The 20,128-nt window shown below is 48.8% G+C and overlaps 1 protein-coding gene across 4 annotated transcripts in view; it reads left to right on the top strand.

Annotated features, from left to right (window-relative positions):
* Positions 1–20,128, top strand: part of GALNT1 (polypeptide N-acetylgalactosaminyltransferase 1) — a 206,473-nt gene that overhangs the window by 169,429 nt on the left and 16,916 nt on the right. For all 4 annotated transcript variants that reach the window (XM_032764075.2, XM_075062626.1, XM_075062625.1 and 1 more), the window contains 2 exons: positions 1,633–1,731; positions 14,043–14,177. In XM_032764075.2, coding sequence (XP_032619966.1) covers positions 1,633–1,731; positions 14,043–14,177 — 234 coding nt within the window. The remainder of the gene's footprint in view (positions 1–1,632; positions 1,732–14,042; positions 14,178–20,128) is intronic.

Here is a 20,128-nt window from a genome sequence, read left to right as displayed (position 1 = left end):
AAGTAACCGCGATGATGTCTAGGTCCCTTTCCCGAGTATTTACAGTTACTTTAAAACCTAGGAATTTTTGTGAGTAGTTCAAATTATTCATTGCAGCGTGAATAGCTAACAAGTCTTGTGCAGCTCCATAGAAATTAGACACTGACTTCCCATCTCGGAGCAGTAGCGCTGCGTGGACAGTGAGATTCTTATTTCCCCCAGAACCACTGGGAAGTGAATGGGAGGCAGGAGCCAATCACCCCTCCCAGTCCCTAGAAGCAGGGCCTCTCCCTCCCCCCAAACACATGCTGCCCTCCGCCTGCTGAAGGAGATGCTGTTTGGGAAGTAGTTGGGGGGGGGGGGGTGACATACCTGGGGTGAATTGTTAGGAAAGCTGTGTGGATGAGTGTTCCTGGTGTGCTTTCTTCTCACATTTTGTCCTGCACGAGAGCCATCTTTGTTGGTTGCTTGAACAAAGACAGGCTACTTGCCTCGGAGGAGTAACTGCAGGAGGATTTCTGTTGCAAATGTGAGACTCTTGTGGGGGCTGAGAGTGTCAATAGCGATACACAATATTTGACATTCCTGTTGCATTTGATGTCAATGAATTTCAAGTGTCTTTGTTTGATTTGTACGTAAACTAAATATTTCATGCCTTCAGAGTGACTAATCTTAACTGAAGTCTTGATAGCTTCATTTTATATTTATATTAAATTTATATATTTTTGAGACTTGCTAGCACAAAAAAGGCATAAAAATGGAGTGCAAAGCAGTTTTGTTTGTCCGTCTTCCCTGTGCTCTCCTATCACATTTGACTGAACAGCTATACAGATTTTCCAGAAATAGGCACCTGGTATTATTCGGGACTAAGTGAGAAAGTTCATCCTGAAAAGAACATTTTTATAAAGCCAACTGCTAGAATAACTTTATTTTTATTTCACAGTGCTGTAAAATCTGCTGGTATTACATTTTTCACTTTAGTCTTTTTGTGTTTTCATCCTCTGTTGTATTAAATTTTAGTATTTCATTGGAGCAAAGAGGTAAGACAATGGGGGCTTCTGTTGGTAAGATAGAATGACTTGTTACTTAAAATACCCAGATTTTATGATCAACTGAAGGACACAAGTGAAGTATAACTTTTTATATATATAAATACAATTGGCTAAACTGGTTTGGATAAAATAACCAGCCCAAGTAATGTACAGCATTTTATTTATTTATTTTTTTACATCATGGTGCTTCACAATTTCAAAGCAGTATGGAAAAACCTTCCTTCCAACCTTGACATTCTATGAAATCAAATCTGAATCTTTTGTGGTTAATTGTATTTTGTTTTTTGTGTGCCTATGATTTGACTGGTTCTAAGCTAGCATTAGAAGCTCTGAAATAATGTGAGACTGGTTTCATAGATACCTAGTTTGTCTGAAACCAGAAAATTCTGTAAAGCTCATGAGAGCCTGATCTTATAAGTTATAAGCTTTGGACCCTGGGACGCTTATGCTCAGCTGTAGCTCCAACTTTTTAGAAGATTTGTTCATTGCTATTTGTGAATCCAGTGCCAGTGGTATCCTCAGTGGGTTGATTCTGTTCCCCCCCCAATAACTATTCATAAAAAGCTGTCTTGATGTATGTTATGCTTTTTTTCTTCTCCAGATAAGAAATGTGGAGACAAATCAATGCCTGGATAACATGGCAAGAAAGGAAAATGAAAAAGTTGGAATATTTAACTGTCATGGAATGGGTGGAAATCAGGTGACAAGATATTTTACAACTTTAAATTATTTCAGACATTGCTCATCTGTCTATACATAATTTCCAGCACTTTCAATAATTAACTGTACAGACAATGGGCTGTTTAAAAAACCCTAATGTGAGAGGTGGCCTGCAAGATGAGTTAAGAATACCTAAAAAGATTTGTTCTTCGAGTGCTTGCTCATGTCGATTCCATTCTAGGTGTGCGCACACCCACGTGTATGTCTGTTGGAGATTTTTGCCTTAGCGTACCCATAGGGCCAGCTGTGGCGTATTGTGGAGTGCTGTGCTCATGCTGCGGTATATCAGATGCCACCAGCCCTACTCCTTGCCCTCTCAGTTCTTTCTTACCGACCATGGTGGTCAGTCGGAGCGCCTTTCTTGCTTACCAAGAGCTAGCAGTTGTCTGCCATTCTGAACTTCATGCCTTAAGGCCATTGTATATAGTTTGCTTTGCTAGTCTTAAGTAGCTATTAAGTGTTTGTTGATAGTTAGGGTCCTAGCATGGCTTTACCCCAGGTGGGGCATGCCCCAGTCTCCTGGGTTCAAGCCCTACTCGGACTGCAGCAAGCCTATGCCGGTGAGTGATCCCCACAGCAGCTGCCTTATGTGCCTGAGGGAGTCACATGAGGAGTGGTGCCAGATCTGCATAACTTTTGGCCCTGCATTCAGAAGGAGCAGGACTTGTGCCTCAGGGCTCTCCTGATGGAGTCCACCTCCTGCCTGGCTTCTGAGCCGTCCAGGCAGGTCGCTCCACTGCTAGCACCCAACTCCATTCACCATCGCCAGTGCGAAAAGACCATGAAGTGCTCCCTGGCACTGAGCAAGAAGGCCCAGTGGTCATCTATCAAGGGACCTGGGCCTGCCCACCAGACTGCTCCAAAGCCATGTGATCGTGCCTCCCTGACTGGGTTGCCCAGCACCCCTAAAGGTCCACCACTGACTTATGGGAGCCGTATGGGACCTGCACTTCTGCCTGCGTCTTCATCATCCCAGGCTCCCACGGTGCAGAGAACACAGGTCTCCACCTGCTCCGATGACTACCCTGATGCCACAGAACCCGGCAAAGGCTCCCTAAAAGGGAAGCCCGCCATTAAGACCTGACAGGGGAACAGTGCTGGTCACCGGACAGAAGGCATCCATCTTCACTGCTGCGTCAGGAATCCCGGGGAAGATTCCAAACACATCGCCGGTCATCTAGGTGAGATTCCAGATCCCCGCAGTGCTACTCTTAGGCACAGAGCTGATGCTCCCCATACTATTCCCAGCACCATTCACTTTCTCAATGGTCATCCTCTAGGCGTCGGTCCACACTACAGTTACCATTCAGTTATGCTCGGGCAATGGCAGTGGTAGCCACGACCAGCAAACAAACACAGGTGTCAACAGTTCCTCCCCAGTCGTGGGTTCCTCCGGTACGGAAGGCCAGTTCAGTCCATCTCCATAGTCTCATTGAGATTACTGGGCACCAGAGCCTGCTCGCTCATTAGTGGCACTGCAATGGCAGCACGGCCAGTGGCCTTATTGGAGCATGTGGGGCGTACCAGTTGTGACACTGCCTCTTTAACCAGCACTCATTGGTGGCCTTGATGGAACATCGAGTGGCAGCCCCATCGGTACCGAAAGCCCACTCTGAGATCAGGGTGGAGAAACCTGTGCCCACTCCAAAGTCTCTTTCTCCAGCGGTGGTTGAGATTCCAGCACCTCCACCGGCGGTCCATTCTTGCTCGTCGTCCCCACACAAGGCAGTTGTGGGGCCTTCGAGAGCTACCTGCCGGATGACTTTAGGGAGTATCAAGGCTTTCTCCGGCATGTGGTCAAGAACTTGGGGTTTAAGGTGCAAAAGATGGCAGAGCAGCACCCAGCCTGTGCTTGAGGGAGCCATCAAGATAGCCAGGGGCTTGAGGCAGACCTCCTCTTCCATCCTGCCCACCTCAAAATGGGCCGAGAAAAAGTACTTTGTGCCGGCCAAAGGTTTTGAATACTTTTATACCCACCTGCCCCCAGGGTCTCTGGTTGTATCTGCAGCCAACAAAAAAGGCACCCTCTTCTTTCCCAGAAATAAAGATGCTAAGAAACTTGATTTATCTGGGAGAAAGATTTAATCTACCACCAGCTTGCAATTTCAGGTGGTGATTCATCAGGTCCTGCAAGGCAGTACAATTTTAATCTCTGGGACAGTCTTAAAAAGTCCTAGGAATCTCTCCCTCAGGGTTTGGCCTGAGACTTTGGCATTCTGGTGGAAGAGGGCATGGTGGAAGCAAGATGCTCCCTGCAAATGGCATGGAACACAGTGGATTCGGTGGCAAGTGTGATCTCAGTGGCAGTGGTCATGCAACATAGTTTCCGGCTCCAGGCTGCAGCCCTCTCCCAGGATATGCAGGCCTCAATGCAGGACCTTCCCTTTGATGGAGCTGATCTGTTCTCAGACCAAACAGACGCCACACTGCACAGGTTGAAGGACACTAGGGCTACTCTTTGCTCATTGGATATTCACACACCACAATCAGCCAGGAAACCCTTCCTACCACCGCAGCCACCTAGACCCTGGCAGCCTTGTCAGGGACCTACAAGGAGAAGAGATGCTAGTTTTAGTTGTCGTCGCCCTTCTTTCTCCTGCTCACCAACCTAGCCCCTGGCTGCTAAACATCAGAGGGCCGGAAGCAATCATTTTCAGAGTGCACCCAAGATCAACACCCTAATTAATCAACCAGATCCTACCTGCCTTTTCCTCAACCGCCTTTCCCCCTACTGCTCAACCTGGTCATGGGTTATGTTGGACTGCTGGGTCCTGGACATAGTGGTTTGAGGTATACTCTGCAGTTCTTGGCCACCCCTTCTTCCCAACCCCTTCCCCCCAATTTTCCTGTCCCTATTCAGTGACCCTTCTCCTTCAGGAGGTAGAGAAGCTCCTGGTTCTTCGAGTGCTTGCTCATATCCATTCCAGTTAGGTGTGCGCGCGCCGCGTGCACGTTCGTCGGAGAAACTTTTACCCGAGCAACACTCGGTGGGCCGGCAGGTCGCCCCCTGGAGTGGCGCCGGTATAGCGCCTAATATATACCCCTGCCGGCCCGCCCGCTCCTCAGTTCCTTCTTACCGCCCGTGTCGGTCGTTGGAACAGTGGAGCCCGGCATAGCTGACCTCCACCTACCTACGCATGCTCGATTCTTCTAGCTTTAGTGTATCGTAGTTTTTCTCTAGTTCGTTGTTATTTACTGTAGTATAGTTGTAGTTAGGATACAGTTTAGAGGATCGGGGTGTTCGCCCTTCTCCTCCCACGGCACCGGGACGATGCCGCGTTCACCGGGCTTCAAACCCTGTGTGACCTGCCGTCGCCCGATTGCCCACAGGAGACCGCCGATTCCTGTTCAAAGTGCCTCGGCGAGAGCTATGTATCGGACAGGTGCCGTATCTGTAAGTCATCAAGCCCCGACCAGAAAAGAAAGGGACTCCCGCCTTAAAACAACTTGATGGAGCAGCTCTAACCCTCCGCCTCGCACCGTCTACGCAACCGGGAACAAGTGCTTCGTCTGTTCCGGCACCGCGAAGACACCTCGGCACCTCCCGGCAGCCGGCCCAGTCCTCTAGCCAGGCACGCTCCTCCTCCCGGAGAAGCAAGACTCAAGGCTCCTGCGTAACCCTCGGTCACGCCCGATGCAAGAGCGCAGCTCCAGTCGGATCGCCCAGCTCCGCAGCAGCCGCTGGCACGCTGCCTCGGCACCGTGATTCCGGCCTCCCAGGAGCGGTCGAGTCCGGTGCCGCTTGCTTCCCGGCACGTGCCGTGGTAGAGCTCATCGTCCCGATCACGCCTGAGAACTACTCCAAGGCGCGGGACTTGATCGCTCTTACAGAGCCGAGACTGCCCCACACCCCGCACGCCGGTGCGGGTTATTCAGTCGCTGGGCAAGCCTGCCATGGTGCGACCACCGTCTCCGGGCACCAAGGAGCCCCGCCGTCTCATTCGGGATCCCGTGAATGTTCCCGCTCTGGCACGCTCGCGCTCCGACGCCCGCTCGCAATCCCGACCGTTCTCCATCCCGGTGCCGGTCGTAACTCGCGGCACCGGACCAGATCCCGGTCTCCGTCTTACCGTTGGCACCGCTCCAGTCCCGACCACGCCGAGCCTCTCGCAGCCGATCCAGGCAGTCGATGTTCGGCACCCGGTCAACCTCCCGGCACCGTGCTGGTCATAGGTCCCGGTCCCGCTCTTCACATCGCCACGGCTCCCGGTACCATTCGCCGGCACCGCGAAAGGACGCTAATTATGGACGCACTGACACGGTCCAATTCTGTCTCAGCTCCCCCGTGGCCATCCCGTCATACGTCGCCTCCCCGTACGCAGACACCGCATCATGGAGAATCGGACACTACAGGCACATCGAGACCAGGGCCACCTCAGTGGTCCTTTGGACACCTGGGCCTACACCAGCCCAGAGTGAACCATTGGTCCAATACGCCCGGACACTGAACACCCGGCACCGAGGCCACAATCAGTAGACCACCCCCTACTGATACAGAGATAGGTGCCATAAAAGCTCCGGAACAGCCGATGTCCGGAGGCGGAGGCCCACCAGGTATGCCGCCTCGGTCCAGGACCCGCTCGTTCCGGTGTTGTCGTCGTCATCTTCCCCGGATGAGGCGGTGGCGGGCACATCCTCGTCGGGGCCTTCCCTATCGATCTGCGGGCACACAGGACCTTTTGAGGCGCATAGCCCAAAAATAAGCCCCGGTGGAGGAAGTCCGAGGTGAGGACCCTTGTGGTTTAGCATTTCTCTAGCGGAAACGCCTACCAGAGTGGCCCTCCCATTCATCAGATCCATCCAGGCCAGAGCCGACTCCATCTGGCAAACTCCGGCGTCCATTCACCCGACGGCCAGGGGAGTGGAAGAAAGTATATGGTGCCGTCCACGGTACGTAAACCTGTTTGCACCACGCCCCTGCTTGTTGGTGTGCAGTCAGTATTGAGCGGGAGCGGCACGCCAACAAGCCCCGGTCCAAATGTCTAGGGAGGCCAAAGTATGGACTGGCTGGTCCGAAAAATTACTCTGGTGGATGACTTCAGCTCTGTGGTGCAAACCAGCAGGCCCTCTTAAGCGTTACTCCTTCAAACGGGAGGCGGTCGGCAAATTCCACGGAGTTGATCCCGCAAGGCTCCCCAGGAGTTTACAGCCCGCCCCGACGAGGGAAGGAGGATTGCGAGAACCTCCCTGCAAGCCTCGCTGACTCGGCAGATTCAGCAGCTAGAATGGCGCTCTCGCATAGCCATGCGGCGCATATCCTGGTTGCAGGTGTCCGGCCTACCGCCCGAGTTGCAGCACACCATACAGGACTTGCCATTGATACACAGGGTCTCTTCTGCAGAAAACAGATCTAGACTACAAAGTCTAAAGGACAATAGGGTAATCATGTGGTCATTGGCATGCATACCCTAAACTCAAGAGGACGGTCATTCCGCCTCAACCCCAGCGCCCCATCGCCCGCCCGCCAGCGACAGGACTTTAGCCGCAGGCGTGCCGTGTCAACCGCAGGCGCAATCGGGCCCTCCGTCGGGCAATAACGCTGTTCCCGCGCAAAATCATCGGGAACCCAATCCAATTTTGAAGTGCGCCCGAGAGCAGCGTACCAATCCCCTCCGGATCCGCTCCAGTTTCCAACCGGCTTTCCTCGTTCCTCCGAAGTGGTCCCAGCTAACTACCGGATCGTTGGGTCCTGCGTACGGTGAACATGATACCGTCTCCAATTCTCTTCTCCGCCTCCTCCCGCCCTCCGTCCTCCCCGTCCTCTTCAGGGACCCCTCTCACGAGCAACTCCTCTTGCAGGAGTCCACAAGCTCCTCAACGGAGCGCATACAGGAGGTACCGGAGGAGCTCAAGGGCAAGGGTTCTATTCCCGTATTTCCTGATCCCCAAGGCAAAAGGAGGTCTTTGGCCACTCCTAGACCTACGCGAGCGGAACAAATACATCAAGAAGTTCAAGTTCCACATGGTGGCCTGGGGACCATCATTCCCTCCTGGATCCCGGCGATTGGTAGCCGCCTCTCGACAATGAGGGCAGTATTTTCATATTGCAATTTCCCCCCCACAGGAGGTACCTGCGTTTCATGGTGAATCGAGTTCATTACCTATCACTGTCCTCCCCTTTGGTCTTTCGTCGGCCGCGTCGGGTCTCACGAAATGTATGGCGGTTGTCGCCGCTTTCCCCCGCCGTCGTCGCATTCACGTGTTCCTTACCTCGAGCGACTGGCTTTATCAGGGGAACCTCAAAGGCTCAAGTCACCAGCCATGTCAAACACCATAAGAAATCATTCGCAAGGCGGGACTGATTGTCAATCTGGACAAGTCCACACTGGTGCCAACGCAACGGATAGCAACAGCGGGCAGTGCTGGACTCTGTCCTGCGACAGCCAGCTTGCCCCCGCACAGACAAGCCACAGTCTCCCTGGTCCAGAGCCTGCAGAGGTTCCCACAACTCCGCCCGTACTTTGCCTGCCCCCAGGACACATGGCCGCATGTGCCTCATTACAAAGTACGCCACATCGGATGCGCCGCTGCAAGCCGGGCTGGCTTCGGTCTACTGCCGAACAGGGACGCCTTAGATATGATTGTAACGATCCCACCGGAGTCCTCAGCTCCCTGTGGTGGAAAGAGTCGCTGCTGGTGTGTGTGGGCTTGCCCCCACACTCCTCAGCCCTTGTGTCCCTAACAACGGGACGCATCTGCGCTGGTCTGGGGCACCACACGTGGGGCAACCGGCGCCACCAAGGCCTTTTGTCACCCAAGAGCTGACTCTACATCACATGTTCGAGATGTCAGGGCAGTACGCCTGGCATGCAAGCGTTCCACAGCTCCTACAGGGCCGTTGTGTTGCAGTATTCACGGACAACACGCAGCGCCATGTATTATGTCAACAAGCAGGGAGGCACAAGGTCATCTCCCCTGTGTCAGGAAGCGATCCACTTGTGGGAATTCTGTGTAGCCCACTCCATAGACCTGGGGGGCCTCCTTTCTCGGGGGGTCCGGAACACGCTCGCAGATCACCTGAACAGGTCCTTCCTACACACACGAATAGTCCCTCCGTCCGGACGTCCTCCACTCAATCTTCGGAGGTGGGGGTTTCCCCATAGATGGCCTGTTGCGGCAAAGTAAACAGGAAAGCCAGTGTTCTGTTCCCGTCAAGGTCGCTCTCGCTAGGCTCCCCTGTCGGCTACGCCTTCATGACCCGTGTCAGTCGTCCTGTATGCTTCAGCCAACCGTTACCTCAACAAGCCACAAAAGAACAGTATGCTCAACGGTTCCGCCTCAATCCTGACGCTGCGCCAGCTTGGCCGACTGACACACACTGGTACCAAACCAGCCGGCCTGACCCTGTCCTGTCGACAACCGATCCCCGCTACCACTGTGTGGCCGGACTTGATCACGCAAGACTCGGCTAGGCTTCTCCACCCATACCTGCAGTCCTCCACCATGACAGCATGCGCTAATGGTTAACCAGTTGGGCGAGCTGTTCGCTGGCAGTGACAGGTGTGCTTGGTAGCAGGAAGCCTCCACGTGGTCGACATCTCCATCGTGAAATGGAAAGCACTGCTCACGTGGTGGGCTCAGCATGGACTTCCCATGCGTCTGTATCCATCTCCACTCCTGGATTTTGTGGCCCTAAGGAGCAGGGTTTGACTATCTCTACGCGCGAGTTACCACCTCGCCCCGTCCAAACTATCTATCCATCCAAGAGGAAACTGGCAAGTACTGATTTTCTCTCACCCGATGTCTCCAGGTTTCTCAAGGGCTTGGAACGGTTATACCCCGCAGGCAAGGCCCCTACCCTACCTGAACCTTAACCTCATTCTAAGTAGGTCTCATGGCCCCTTACGAGCCTTTGGCCAATGTGCAGCTGCTTGTAACTGTCTGGAAGACGGCTTTCCAGTCGCATTCACCCTCGGCGTCGGCATTCTGGAACTGCGCACACTGACTGTGGACCTCACTAACCGTCTTCCCATAGGGGCAGTACAGCTGCGTCCTCACCCGGCGTTTCCTCCCCAAAGTCGTCTCCGCTTCCGTGAACCAGACATCTTTCTTGCCTAGTCTTACTCCCAAAAGCACACTAGCGCGCAGAAGTGAGCAACAGCTCCATTCCTTGGATACGGAGGCTCTCGCGTTCACACGAGCGGACCAAGCCTTCCGTCTTTTCACCGCAACTCTTTGTAGGCGTGCGGAGCGTATGAGAGGCAGGGCAATCTCTCTCAGCGCATCGAGCATTGGGTCACGCATGTATCCGAGTTTGCTATGACTTGGCTCAGGTCCACAGGCCATCTCAACCGCCTACACTCGACGGAGCTCAGGCCTCGTGCTTCTTCTTGGCGCAGTGTCTCTGTGCAAGGAATCCAGGTGCAGCCGACCGGTCTTTGTCCCACACCTCGCCAGAACCATTTACGCATTGAAATCCACACCAAATCTAAGAGAACGACCGCTTCGGCTCCGGCGGTCTTGCAATTCCCTAGTCTCTCGCCGACGCATCTGCCTATGGTAAGGGTCTGGGGAATCTACCTAACTGGAAGATATAAGCAGCACTCGAAGAAGAAAGATGGTTACTCACCTTTGTAATGTGTTTCTTCGAGATGTGTTGCCATATCCATGCTCACACGAGACCGCCTCCTTTCCCTACGTCGGAATAGCTGGCAAGAGAAGGAAGAGGAGTGGCGGCGCGGCAGGGGTATATATTAGGCGCCCATATTCCGGCGCACTCCAGGGGGCGACCTGGTCCGGCACCGAGGGTTCTAGGGTAAAAGTTTCTCCGATGAACGTGCACGCAGCGCGCGCACACCTAACTGGAATGGATATGAGCAACACATCTCGAAGAACAACAGTTACAAAGGTGAGTAACCGTCTTTTTTGGGGGCTGTGGAGGAGGTTTCTTGGACATGGAAGGAAAAGGATTCTACTCTCGCTACTTCCTAATCCCGAAGGTCAAAGGGGACCTCAGACCCATCCTGGACCTGTGGGGCCTCAACAAGTCTCTCAAGAAGTTGAAGTTCCACATAGTCTCCGTGGCCTCCATCATCCCCTCCCTGGATCCAGGGGACTGGTGTGCTGCTCTGGACTTAAGGACGCTTACTTTCATGTCTCCGTATTCCCAGGCCACAGGCACTTCCTGCGTTTTTTAGTGGTCGAGCATCACTTCCAGTTTATGGTGTTACTACCCTTTGGCCTGTTTTCAGCCCCCAAGGTGTTCAAAAAATGTGTGGTGCTGGTAGTGGCTTACCTGAGATGATGGGGGGGCGACTAGATCTTGCTGTATCTTGATAACTGGCTTGTTAAGGGCAGGACTCCAGGGCAGGTCTAAAAGAGCCCCAGCCTGGTGTGATTCATCTGCAACGATCTGGCTCTGTTAATAAACACAGAAAAGTCCATGTTAACGCCAGTTCAACACAAAGAGTTTATTGGAGCAGTTCTTGACTCCACGCAAGCTTCCTTCCGGAAGCGTGCTTTCAGGCCATGTCAGACTTGATTGCCCCCATGAAGAGCCATCCGCTTACCACAGTCTACACATGCCTGCAAATGAGGGGCCACATGGCACTTACATGGTCAACCTGCCCGTCTTCATCTATGACCTCTGCAGGCATGGCTGGCCTCGGACTATATCCTCAGCATGCATGCCCTGGACTGGGTGGTCTCAGTGCCGAGCCACATCCTCTTGTCCTTGGACTGGTGGCTGGATCCAGAGTCGGTGCTGCAGGGCGTTCCTTTCATGACCCCATCTCCGTCACTTACCCTGGTTTTGGACACGTCAGACCTGGGCTGGGGAGCCAATCTGGGCGAGCTCAACACTGAGGGCTGCTGGCTACACAGCAGTCTGTCCCTTCATATCAACATCAGGGATCTCAAAGCAGTTCACCTGGTCTGCCAGGCGTTCTTGCCCCCACCTGAAGGGCACGATGGTGCAAGTCCTGACGGACAGTACAGCTGCAATGTGCTACATCAACAGGCAGGGTGGAGCCAGGTCTTCAGCCCTTTGCCGGGAAGCGCTTTGTCTCTGGGGCTTTTGTGTGTGACATACCATTCATCTGGTAGCCGCCCACCTGTCCGGATTCAAGAAAGTCCTGGCAGATGCCTCAGCAGGACCTTCTCATTTCACCACAAATGTTTGCTCCATCCAGAGGTGGCCAGCCTGATCTTCTGCAGTGGGGGACTCCCGAGGTGGCCTTGTTTGTGTCCAGGCAGAACAGGAAGTGCCATATGTTCTGTTCTCTGCAGGGCAAGAACAAGGCCTCCCTGTCGACGCGTTCCTGATTCTGTGGATGGGAGCGCTGATGTATGTCTTCCCACCAGTTCCACTAATCCACAGAGTCCTGCTCAAGGTAAAGCAAGACAAAGCAATGATCATCCTCATAGCCCTGGCGTGACCTCATCAACACTGGTTCGGCATGCTGCTGAGTCTCTGGGCAGCCACCCTGCTGCAACCACCTCTTTGGCTGGATCTGCTGTCACAGAAGCACAGCAACCTGCTGCACCTGAACCTGCAGTCGTTGCACTTGATGGCTTGACTGCTGTGTGGCTGAGTGCGGACGAACAGGGGCGTTCTATTGGTGTCCAGCTGGGCAGCAGAAAACCATCCACGAGGGCTACGTATGTGGCAAAGTGGAAGCCGTTCATGTGTTGGGCCTTGGACTGACATGTTTGAGCAAATGAGGCCCTGCTGCAGGATATACCGGATTATTTACTGCACCTTAAGCACCAGGGTCTATTGCTATCTTCAGTCAAGGTACACCTGGCAGCTGTTTCCATGTTCCACTCTCTGCTTCAAGGCCGTTCGGTCTTTGCACACTTAGAATGGAATGAACATGAGCAACACATCTCGATGAACAACAGTTACAAAAGTAAGTCACCGTTTTTTACCTTGTTGCACGTAGTGAGAGTCACATGGACGTGATTCAAAACCAGCTGTAGTCAATGAGTGTCTTTCCAGTGACTTCAGTGTACTTAAATGTCATCCACTCACGTCTGGTAGGTAGGTGTCATCTAATTTCTCCTGGGGGAATTCTGCGCCACTGCACAATCCAGAATTCTCTGTTTCCCGCACAGAATTGGGGATGCAGAGCTACTGGGCACCACTAGGGGCCATAGAACTCTGCAGAGCCCAGTGAGCAGAGCACCTGGCCTGACTATGCAGTTTCCAGACCACTCTACTTGATCCTCATTCTCTCGGGGATGAAAGAGGACCTGGGAGACCCAGCTCTGGCAAAGGGTGAGGAAAGGCAGGGCTGCACCACACTATGCCCACTGGCAGAACAGTAAAGAAGTTGGGGGGAGGGGAGTAAAGGTTCTGGGGGTGCTGGTGTCTGGGCTAGGGGTACCCCAGGTCTGGACTATGCAGGGAGGTTGGTGGTGGTGTCTGGGCTGGGGAGTGCCCTGGGGAGGTGGGGGGGGTGCTGGTATCTGGGCTCTGGGTGTGCCCACTGCTGGGCTCTGGGCTGTGAGGGGTACCCCGTGACTAGGATCTGGCCTGGGGGGTTCCCTGTGGCTGGGCTCTGGGGGGATGGGAGTTCAAGGGGGTTGCGCTCTGGGGGCCCCACACAGCCCCCTCCAGCACCCTCCAACTTGAACTGGGTTGGCATCAGGATTTCTTTAACTCTGTATTTCTGGGGAATCTTTTATGCTGTTTTCTCTATTATTGTTCACATACTTGTTGACAAGTATTTTGAAATACATTACCAAAATAATTGAAACTGAAGGGATTATATTGTGTTGTTTTGACAAATAAAATATGCAGAATTCTAAAATATTGTGCGGATAATTTTCAAATATTGTGTGCAGAATTTTTAATTTTTTGGCACAGAATTCCCCCAGGAGTAATCTATGCAGTAGACATCCTGTAGGGTCCCTTGAAGTGCCTTCCTACAGATTCTCCCTAGTTGATTTGTCACTCTTGCAAATTCAGACAGAAAAATGCTATTGAGTTTTTATAGTTTTCATGTTTACTTTTGTGATTCTCCAGTCAGGGCTATATTTTGTATCTATTTCTTTCTATAATTTTATTATTTTATTTGAAGCTCTCCATTGCTGCTTGCCACCCTGCCAAAATTCCCCATTTCTAGAGAGCTCATCCTATTTTACTATTTGGGAAGTTTTTTATCTGAAAAAGTGCTCTATTATTGACATGGTGTTTATACTTGTCTCCTAAGAAAACAGTTTTGTATACAGTGTAAAAAAAAAAAAAAATTGAAGACATTTTTAAGTTTAGTATAAGTGAAGTGGTATGTGAACCTGCTGTTTTCTCTGTGGAACCCAGTAGATGAACACTGCTATTTTTCTACAAAGGTTTTCTCATACACTGCCAACAAAGAAATTCGAACAGATGATTTATGCTTGGATGTTTCCAAACTTAACGGCCCAATCACAATGCTCAAGTGCCACCACCTAAAAGGCAATCAACTTTGGGAATACGATCCAATGGTAAGTCTTTGTGATGCTGAAATAAGGCTTTCACTTAATTTCTTGTATATATTTTTACATAACTTATGATAAACAGTATATTGCTGTTACTAAGGGCTATTGTATGTTGATCAGAACAGGGCACTGTGAGTCAGGATTGTATTTCTAGGTGTCATTAATTCTCTGTTAACTCTGACAAGTCACTGTGCTTCTGTTTATCTTCTTCAAAAACAATTATAACTTTCACAGTACTGAGTCTTCATGTTTGGAAACTGCTTCAAGATCCTCTGATGAAAGGTGTTGGCAAGAGCAGAGGGAAAATTACACTGGCCCAAGGGCTGGAATTTTCTGTTTTTTAGTCCTGGACCAATAAAAGTAAAACCAACATTAAGGGTCTTGTGATATCTTGCCTCTGCCAATGTTAAAAACAAATATTTTTATTATTATTATTCAAGTGGGGTTACTGAATTTTGAATAGTGTAAATCTTTCATTTCTAACCCTGGACATGTTGAGATATAGGACTTTCAAATATCATTGCTATCATATCTGTCTTCTCATTTGAATGTCAAAGCTATTTTTTAAATCGTATATTGAAATGATAGAGCTAGAAACTAATTACTTATACCATTTGAAAGCTTTCGTGTAATATAAATCAGTAATCTCTAACTTCAACGTTTTGTCAAATATCAGCTTCTAAAATCATGTTGCGGTTAAATGTTAGGATAGGGTGAGAGGAGTCGTATTATGTGATTTTTTTTTTTAATGTCCCATTTTATGACCAGTGGAGCAGTGAATACAGACAAAAACCTCTTAATTTGAAAACTTTTAAGATCAGCTTCTTTACTGATGACAGTTAGATAATTCCTGTTAAGGAAAACCTTGACTCAGCAACTTACTAATATTCTTTGAGGAGGATAAAGTGGATGAAGGAGGACCAATAGATACCCTATTTGGACTTTCAAAAAGCCATTGATAAAGATGGCCTCATGAGGTATTGAGGTAACTTAGTAGTTATAGCTGAGAGGCTAAAGGGCTGATGATAAATAGGAATAAATGAGTTAACATTAATCTTTCTTCTTAGAGATATGATTGCTCAAAGGGTCTCTGCCAATACTGATGTTCATGTTTATTATTGATCTATATATTGAAGAGTGAGGTGGCAAAATTTCTGGTTGACAAAATATAGGTCAGTCAAATCTAGACAATTCAGTAATACAGACGGAATTAAATGTAGACAACTGACAGGAAATGCACATGCAAGTGGAAGGAACAGTTTTGAACTATTTAGACACATTTAAAGGTTCATGAAGCTATTGTCTGTCTATGCAGATTCCACTCTTAGTGAGCATGTAAACAAGATCTGATTCTTTTGAATAATAAAACCTCTCAGTGCTGCAAGATGTCATTGATGTTTAGTACAATTTGAAAAAGGATGGGTAGACATCAATAATAAGAATATTATTTGCACTTATATTAGCTGCAAGAGTGGTGGCCCTTTGGACATAAAGTCCTGTCCGTTTGCTGGATCAGAAAGAAGGCATTGTGTCAGTTCAGGCTCATCCTTTTATGTCAGAAGCTCGCTCTTTGTCTTCCTAGTCTCTGGAACCCTGTTTCAGCAAGTATATGTGACCTTCCCCACAGAGTGGTACCTCTCTGGAAGTATTTACAGTGTGATTCACCATGATCACCCCCGTTGTTTTTAGTTCCTGAAGGAGCTGTGGTAACCCTCCCCAATGAAGGAAAACACGATCATACTTACAGTCTTTGACCCACAGTGATACATAAATTTAATACTATATGTTTCCCCCAAAGATACTGCCTGAGGTAGCAATATCTATCACATTTCCCCCATAAAGCAGAGGATATACCTAGGGTGTCAGACTGGCATCCTTGGGGAACCCATGACTTATTCTCTGGATTGTGTTTCATTACAATGTCTATCGCAAATATATTTCTAGAAACTTGAGGTTGTGTGTGTAGGACATAAAATTCAGCCAGAAGCCTAGATCTGGAATCATTCCTTGATATAAATTGCGAAAGATTCAACCAATAGAACTAGATTAGGGTTTTGGGATTAAAAAAATTAATTGAAACTCTTAAATTTCTTTTCAGTGCTACAAAACAAAGGTGTTAAATAGAGCAAGAAGAGTTGGCAATAACTAATCTTTAAAACTGTTCATTCTTTTCTAGCATAGCTATATTTCCTGCTTAAAAAGTGTTTGGTTAGTAATGTTATCACACAATAGTTCCTCAGAGACTGAGTCTTTTCAACTCTTCTCCCCTCAGTTCAGTTTTTGCTTCCAGGTGTTTTTTCAGTGTCTGGGTGGGGAAGCAGAGGAGAACCTCGATGATGTTACTCCCCTGCCTTATATAGCCCTTGTGTAAGGTAGGAACCCTTTGTCTTCTAGTGGAAAACCACTGGCATTCCAAAAGGGGAAGAGGGGTGTCCGGTACCAGGTGACTCAGACCCATGTCTCTGCATGGGTATGGCAGCCACTGCTCCTAGGCTGTCTCCAGTGCCCACAGGAAGACCAAGCCCTTTTACAGTCCATTGTCTCTGCTAATGGCCCATTAGCTCTGTCTGGCTTTTCCATTGTTATACCTGAAAGGCTGCTTGAGGGTGGTGATATACAGAAATGATACAAGCATGCAAATTAGATAATCACATTCAGTAAATCATAACCTTTCCAATGATCTCACATGAGCCATCTTGCATAAAGTATATCTCAGTTATGTCATATTCCTATTATAAGCATATTTTCATAAAGACTATGGAGTGAAATGTGTCAGATGGATTTGCCTGCCACAGTGACCTTTGTTAATTAGCAGGTGGTATATAACTCTCAGATCTTTCCAGGGAAGCTTTTACCTGGCCAAGAAGTCATAAAGACAAGTTAGAGAGCCTGTAGTGAGGACTCCTTTCTGAAACTGCTGAGTTGTTTTGTACTGTTTTTCCTTATACTTGCATTGTATAAGAAGCATCTGGTCTGGGACATTAGATGTCCCAAAAAGGACCTTGTGGTTTATTTTGTTCTGTTAAAAGCCTATTCGGTGATTCAGTCACAACAGTACAGACCTTAGGTGCCTCCTCTTTTTTTTGTTTTGATCACTGCATCACTTGATTGGTTTGCACACTCTAGATGTCCCTCTTCCATTTCTCCACTTTGATTCCTGCCTCCCTCTGTGGAGCACATAGGAAGGTGCCCTTCAATGTTGCATCTGAGCAGCATTTCATGAGGAAAACATGAAATAACAAAATAAGACCAAGAGAAGAAAAACACCTCAGTTGTGCCTCATAGTACCTGTGAGGCCATGAAGTGTTTTTTGCTCTCATTTTGAGAAACCTTCACTATTTCAATGAAGACAGCAGTTGAAACAGTTCATGTAGCTTCAGCAGACAAAAATCAGCCATCTCTTTTTGCACAGACATGAGAGAAGCTCACTCACGTGGACAAAGACACTCTCTGAAGCACATTTAGGCTGGGGAAAGGAGATTTTCTAGGATGTAATGGGATTCATTGATAAACTCACCTTTCCTGTGGCCCCTGAAGTGGTAGAATGGTTTGAGTATTTTCCTGGAGGCATTTAATGGATAACCTGCTAGACTACCCACTCTATACCTCTTAATAAGGCCATTTACATCTCTGTGAGTTACCAGCACTGCCTGTTTCCTGACCTTATCCCTTCATTCTCTGTGAGGAATGACCCAACCCCCGGTGGCTCCATTGCAGTACATGAGGGGGGAAAGAGGGCAAAAGGAAACCTATGGGGTATATAGAAGGGCTCAGATCACTCTAAGGAAAAGTGCAACCATAAATAATGTTACAGAACCAGAAAAATTAAAACCAAACCTGATTTTAACTAAAGCTTTTTTCTTTAATATTGATCTGTTTCAGCTCATTACCTGAAGGTGGTATTTTTCATTTTAATATATTCTAGGTCCCAATGTAATCTGGTAGCAGTAACTGACTCTCCCCTGATTTTTGCTACGTGTGAGGATCTCATGACTCTGAACCATTAAAACTAGCAGTGGCACAAATCAGAAATGTAAATGGATGCAAGTAACTTTTAAAGGGAACTGTGCTGGGCATTTGTGGTAGGTGCAACAATCGACAGGATTTGCAACTTTTTACGGGGAGTATTTTATGTGAGCATTGAGAATTGTGTGCATCTGAAAGAAGATTACATGTGTACCCAGTGTACTGTTGCAAGCTCCACCAGTCCAATCATAAGTGCCTATTGCAACAGTGCAATTCTCTGGTGCAATAATGGACTTAAGTTTCATAACATGTAAGTGTGGGAAAGTACTATGTGTTAGTACTGTGTCAATCAGCTGCAATAAACACTCAGCTGGCACAAAACTAACATGATTACCGACAGACACATTCAGCCACAGTTAAATTTTGTATTGTAGATCAGGCCTCAGAATGACACAAACTTCACCCTAAGACAAGGGCAGACTGTTTTCCCATACAGTTTGTCTGTCTCACTCCTCCATACACCTAACTCCCAGAATATCTCCTGTCCGGTATAGGCAAGCAATCATCTTTCTCAGTCTCTGGCTCCCCAGTGCAGGTAGACCCATTTTCATTAACCCCCCACCTGGATCCAGTGCTGGTGACTGGATGGTGCTTTTGGATGGTATTCTGTTAGGTGATTGATGGATTAACCACCAGTAAGAGCTTAGCTGCTCTACTTCTGTCTCTGCATGTGGCCTACCTCACTGTTCTGCAGACTTGAAGAAAATAGAGGAAACCCACCAAAAACACAACCCGTATACCAGACGTTGTGTTTCTTTCTTCATCCCAAGCACCTTGGCCTGGTCTACGCAAGCACTAAGGACCTTGTTATATCTAGAGCTGGCCAAAATTCAGGTAATCTGGTTCATGAGGAGTTTCGATATTTCAAAATTAGATTTCTGTCCGAACTGGAACAAACCAAATGAAACTGACAAGATGGTAAATTTCAAACATCAGCTGTCAGGGCTCCCAGGATCTGCGGCTCCAGAACTGATCTGCCAGGTGGACTGCTTAAGGGCAGGGGACCCCATGTTTTCCAGACTCCCATGCCAGTTAGCTCTCAGGACTGCCTGTTCTGAAGTAGAGCAGCATGAGGAGCCACGTGCCCCAGGAGTGTGCCAAGACAGACCACATGGTGAGGCTCCCCTAGAACCAGGGACCCTGGAAACCCAGGTTTCCGTACTATAGAGCCAGGAGCCTAGACTGTGAGAGCCCTGGCTACAGCCAGTTCTCCCAAGGTGTTCAGGATTTCCTGACTCCATGGCAGGGCTGCCTTGGAGTCGTGGATCCTGGAAGCCTGGGTTCCTTGACAGCAGAGTAGTCCATGTGGTGGGGCTCCTCAGCAGTCCACCAGACAAGTTAGCAGGGAAACAAGCAGGAACCCTGCCTGTGATTTGGCAAAAGTTTGTCAAACCCTACTTTCTTTTGCAACAGTCAGCATTTTCCAACTAAACTGTTTCATTGGAATATTTCCAACTAGCTCTAGTTAAATCCTTTTTATATGTAGCAGCCTACTCATATTAAATTTGTTTCTTCATGTAATAGGGGTTGAAAACATGTCCAGTATTTTGCTTAGTTGGAATTTGTTCAAACTGTATAAAAAATGTCTGTCTTCATCTCTATGCTATCAATAATTACCATTTTTTCATTGTTATGAAGTGCTGATCCTTAACAGTGCTTACTTTAAATCCAAGACAGATTTTGACAGTGACACAACATATAAAGCATATCCACCAAAGTTGTGCTTCTGTCATTGTACCTTATTCCAGCCACCTCAATGGGCATGCACTGCTAGCTTTTCAAAATTTGAATCTTGCGTTGTCTTCAAAATATAAAAAAAAAATTCCCCTCTCACCCCTATGGGTGGTATGTGTCTTCCTCAACCTCGAGTCCTCTACCAGAGGCCTGGGAGTTTGAGGGTTCTGCGCAGTATCTTAGCTGTTCCTAGCACT

This window comes from Chelonoidis abingdonii, chromosome 2, assembly GCF_003597395.2.
Source record: "Chelonoidis abingdonii isolate Lonesome George chromosome 2, CheloAbing_2.0, whole genome shotgun sequence".
In the NCBI taxonomy this organism is placed as follows: domain Eukaryota; kingdom Metazoa; phylum Chordata; order Testudines; family Testudinidae; genus Chelonoidis; species Chelonoidis abingdonii.
Note: the sequence above shows the minus strand (reverse complement) of the source record. Positions and strands in the feature narration are given on the sequence as shown.